Consider the following 4,618-nt stretch of genomic DNA (forward strand, 5'->3'; position numbering starts at 1 on the left):
CTTGTACTTTGCTAATGAGGCATACAGATTCGTATAGTAATAAATCGGTCGAACAATAGGTTGTCTCGACACTCCATAGTTTTCGAAAAATCAATCGAATAAACAATCGCACACCAGGGGAAAACCAAAGCTATCGAATGACGTGTGAAACATAACTACATAGGTAATTATTATGCGGGAAATTTAAATTGAAATTAATACCGTATGAACTTATGAACCGACCAAATACATTTAAATAAATTAGAATATAAGAAAACAATTACATTACCAGAAATGTACAACACGTTTTAGTTCAATATTGTTACAATGAACCCCTCGATCAGCGAAAGAAATTGTATTCCGACTACAATTTTAATAAAGTAAGCTTCGAAAATGGGGAATTGTGTAAAGATCCACAGTCAAAATATCAGTGTAATGGAAAAAGTTTTTTTTCGGTGTCATCGCGAAAAAGAGGATCGCATAACAGGACTGTAAAGACAGCGGAGTCGACGCGCCTGCGGTTCGTTCCAAAGTGTATCGTCGGTGAAAGTGGGCGCATCCTTTGCGAAACACGAATTCTGGAAACCTCTGCGGGCTTTAATCGCGAGCCATCGGGTCGGCGTGTTTGAATGAGGGAGCGTGGTGCAGGGGACAGGAAAGGGGTAAAAATCGGTGAAGAGGAATCATGGCTGGATGCACTCCCTCCCTATATTCATGCACTTTTACCGACAGCCAGCATCGGCGTCGCTTCTCCGTTTTTCGAGGGGGAACCGACACGACGACGCGACACAACGACCTGTTGAGCCTGCTGTTCCACCGACAAAAATCGCGTGAATCGTTCGATACACGGCACTACATATTGTGTGTTTACTAACGAAAGTAGGAATCCGCGAGAGACATTTTAACAAATCGATTAGCAACTATAAACGCTGATTTTACGAAGTCAAAATCGCTGAGTTGTTTTGCTTCTTCGCTTGTTCAATTAAGGTTTATACAATACGTGTCATGAATATGCCAAATCTTTGAAATATTAGTAAGTTCAGTTTTTCTAGAATGAAATTACACCATAAAATTGCTTCTGATTTTTGCGATTTTTGTGATGTTATAAGAATTATTAACAATACTAGTAGGATGAAAATGCTGTTTAATCAGAGTTTCATAAATGTACCAACTGCTGATAAAAATTGTTTTATGGTAGTAGTATTTAGAACTATAGAAATAATAGTATTTTTTTACATTTGCTATAGTATATCTCTTTATTATTAATTTAGTAATTAGTGACAACTGATCACCTAGAATCGTTTTTGTTAAAGTAATTGAAGACTACACTAGGAAGGCAGTTCCATTTTTATATAATTTACATAAATAAAAAATCGACCACTGTTTCAAACGTGTTATTTTATGATTAGCTACAATATTAATATTATTAAACTTTAAGATTGAATACGTAGCCTAATACCTTTCTTACGGTTCCTATAAATACAATTTAAATATTGAAACTATTATTATATTACTTAATCATACCTATAACATTATACCTGCACTATAATTATTAATCGTATAATCATAGCTATAATGTATAATGTATAGAATATTCCTTTATTACTGACATTACTGAATTACTGACTTGATTACTTGAAGCTGACGTCTTTTTACACAAAGTGAAAGATCACAGAGAGTTTTCTGTATTGAAATACTATATTGTAACAAAAAATATCTATAAAGTTGAGCTGCCTTTTTATTGCTGAAAACTCTTCAATAATCAGAGCAAAACGAAATACTGTACTAAACATGAAACCATACATGTATATTACCAGAGTTATTGCACTTCAATTCATCTGGGGCAACAAGCCACAGTCTAATCATAATTTCTAAAAGTGCAATCTTCAATGTTTATTTAATAACTGCAATGACTTATAACCAAAGATATTATCAGGAAAATCCATTAGAATAATTTACTTGTAGTGCGTTATAAATTCGCAAGAAGAGTTAAGATATGTCGAAAAATATTATTTATAGTTGAATCGAGCTCACTTTTCGATTTAGTTGAGACAAAACTAGGTATGGAAAACCGGCGCGTTTGCACTTTCACGCGACTGCAATTTTCCTCGGCGGAGAGGCTCCCGTAAACGTCGAAACGTGAAAATCAAAGTGATCCACGAAACAGTATACTTTCCTGCGGTACGTCATGCTGCTCCACTTTCCCTTCTGTCTTTTCATTTTAATGACACGCATCAAGATCATTCGTAATGATCGGTGCGCGGCCGCACGACAAATTACATTTTACATAATGTCCCTGCGCGATCCTCGTCGACCGTCCACGGAGTAGCGGTATAAAAAGAGAAAATCGGCGGGCTCACGACCGACAGTTTCACCCGATGGAACGTCCAAGGATGGCGATACTCAAGACGATCGCGATCGTCCTTCTAGCTGGCGGCGTCCCGCGATCGCTGGGAATCGATCCCGAGAACGATCCATGGGGATCGATCGTAAGGAGGACAGGAACGATGTCAGGTGAACGAAACAATACAGATACAATGACAGATTCACTGTTTTCATAATAACGACCGCTTGCCACCATATCTTTTGGAATAAACTGGACTGCGGCTGAAGCTACCGTTTTTCATACAAACCTATGTAAAAACTAATAACATTTCATTTCATCTAACCACTTCTGGCCATAAATACGTAATATCTGCAGTCTAGTAATAACGATCCGGAGACATACTCTTTCATGTAGTAGAGACTGCTACGTATGTATATTTTATTTTTGTGAAGTTTGTTACTTTTTATTGAGTTATATAAAAAATGTTCATTGACTGAAAATGTTTACCAAACTATACAGGACAAGAGTTTAACGTGACTAAAAAATTGCACGATAATTATGTAAAATAAATGTTTTCTACCGCGGTTACAAGAAGCAGAAACGAAATACAAAATTTCAATAAACTGATGGTAACTTCAGTTACCTGCTGAAATCTTTTAACCCTATAGGTATAACTGTCCAAAGTTTTAATAAATAATGCAATAAGGTTGTATTGTAGTTGATACCATACTTCGACCACCTATAAAATTAATTTTACTCGTGATATAGACTAATAAACTAAACCGAATTAATATAATAAATAATAATAAATTAAATCGAACTCCGTTAAGATGTGTACAATTCGGCACCGACTACAATGTTATGCGTAATTGGTGTTGCAGGTGCTGCGGATGAGGCCATCAAGGAGATTTTTCACGTGATCTCGAGCGGCAAGTCGACCGAGAAAGACGATGATCAGTTGGTGAACCTCGTCAAAGACGAGATCATTCGGACGGCGCAAAGTATCAAAACCCCGACGGGTTCGATCGACGCAGCTGCTAGAAGAGCACAAAGATTGGTAACCGAGCTGACGGCAGCGTACACAACCCTAATTTATAAATCGAAAAACTCCGAAGAAGCCAGAACGAACTTCCTGCGGTTCCAGAACACCGTGCAGAGGATCGTGGAGTTCATAAAGCGCGGGCAGTTCGTAATCTGAACGATCGAGTTGGTCCAGGACGCGACTTTTTAGTCAAGATTTCGATGTTACTGCCATTATTGACGATTATTCAGCCTGCGAATGTTGTTTCACCCTCATGCATACCTCAGACATAAGAAAAGATCCTTCCTTCATTTTGCTTCATTTTCCTCTGCACTCCAATTCAACTAATTGTGATTTATTTATGATTCCATAATTCAGACAGTCGCAATACTATTGACGAGAAATAAAAAGTTTTACTGTAATTATGTAGCGTCCTCAACTTTTTAACCTAATCATGATACTATGTGTGAGATAAATATAAGAAAGTGATTTTCGAATTTTTCCAAAAACACGTAAAATGTAAACCAGAGAAAAAAATATTTGGTATATTTGTTTCAAAAGTTTTCGGTTTAATTATTATAATATGTGAGACTACAATAATATACAAATACATTGAAAGAAACTAAAGCAGCTAAAACATTTGGAAGCTTTTTAAGCTTGAAAAACCCGTTTTCAATTTTTACAAAATCCAAATAAACGTATTAGATATACAAATGTGTTAACGGTCCCTTTTCATGTTAAAAAATACAAATATTTATTCTAACACTTAAATTATGCAAGAAATACTGCAACAAATACTGTTTCGAATATGTACATATATGTATATTACGTTTTAGACCACATTTCCTTACTTTATATAGACATCTGCATATTTTTCGTGTATACCTAAATGTCAAACGTTTTTTGCATATTTATCGTGCATGAACATTCGCACTCTGCTAATGAGAGATGACGAAAAACAACACAAATTGGCTGACGTAAAACGTGCGCTGCTGAGAATAAAATGTCATTAGCTGCCGCTGGAAGGTAAACGTTCAAATTGAGGGTCGTAGCAGGGTTAATAGAACGAGCCTGTAAGAGAAGTAACAAAATGACGAAAGAAAGTTAACTAATGGAACGTGGATATAACTCAACTGTGATCCGGAACCTGTTCTGCGGTAACGTAAATTCGGTCCACAAAAAAATGTTGCTTTAGAACTTGATTTCTGCAATTTAGAAACACAATCTAATCAACGATCTTGGGCTAATCATTTGTGTAGACTATGTTGCACGGAATCATGAAGTAGAAAGCA

General features: G+C 36.3%; 1 protein-coding gene across 1 annotated transcript; it reads left to right on the plus strand.

The window, feature by feature from the left end:
* The first annotated feature begins 2,354 nt into the window (after window positions 1-2,354).
* Window positions 2,355-4,040, plus strand: LOC117223773 (uncharacterized). The gene is made up of 2 exons (XM_033476269.2): window positions 2,355-2,493; window positions 3,187-4,040. The coding sequence occupies exons 1-2, from the start codon at window positions 2,358-2,360 to the stop codon at window positions 3,501-3,503; spliced, it is 453 nt and encodes a 150-aa protein (XP_033332160.1). The 5' UTR covers window positions 2,355-2,357; the 3' UTR covers window positions 3,504-4,040.
* Window positions 4,041-4,618: the final 578 nt, after the last annotated feature.

This window comes from Megalopta genalis, chromosome 6 (genome assembly GCF_051020955.1).
Source record: "Megalopta genalis isolate 19385.01 chromosome 6, iyMegGena1_principal, whole genome shotgun sequence".
Lineage (NCBI taxonomy): Eukaryota > Metazoa > Arthropoda > Insecta > Hymenoptera > Halictidae > Megalopta > Megalopta genalis.

Bases quoted from the DNA above. Each gene is read 5' to 3' on its own strand.
- LOC117223773 (XM_033476269.2), top strand. From the start codon at position 2,358: ATGGAACGTCCAAGGATGGCGATACTCAAGACGATCGCGATCGTCCTT. The intron at 2,494-3,186 runs GTGAACGAAACA...TTGGTGTTGCAG, and splicing joins GAGGACAGGAACGATGTCAG to GTGCTGCGGATGAGGCCATC.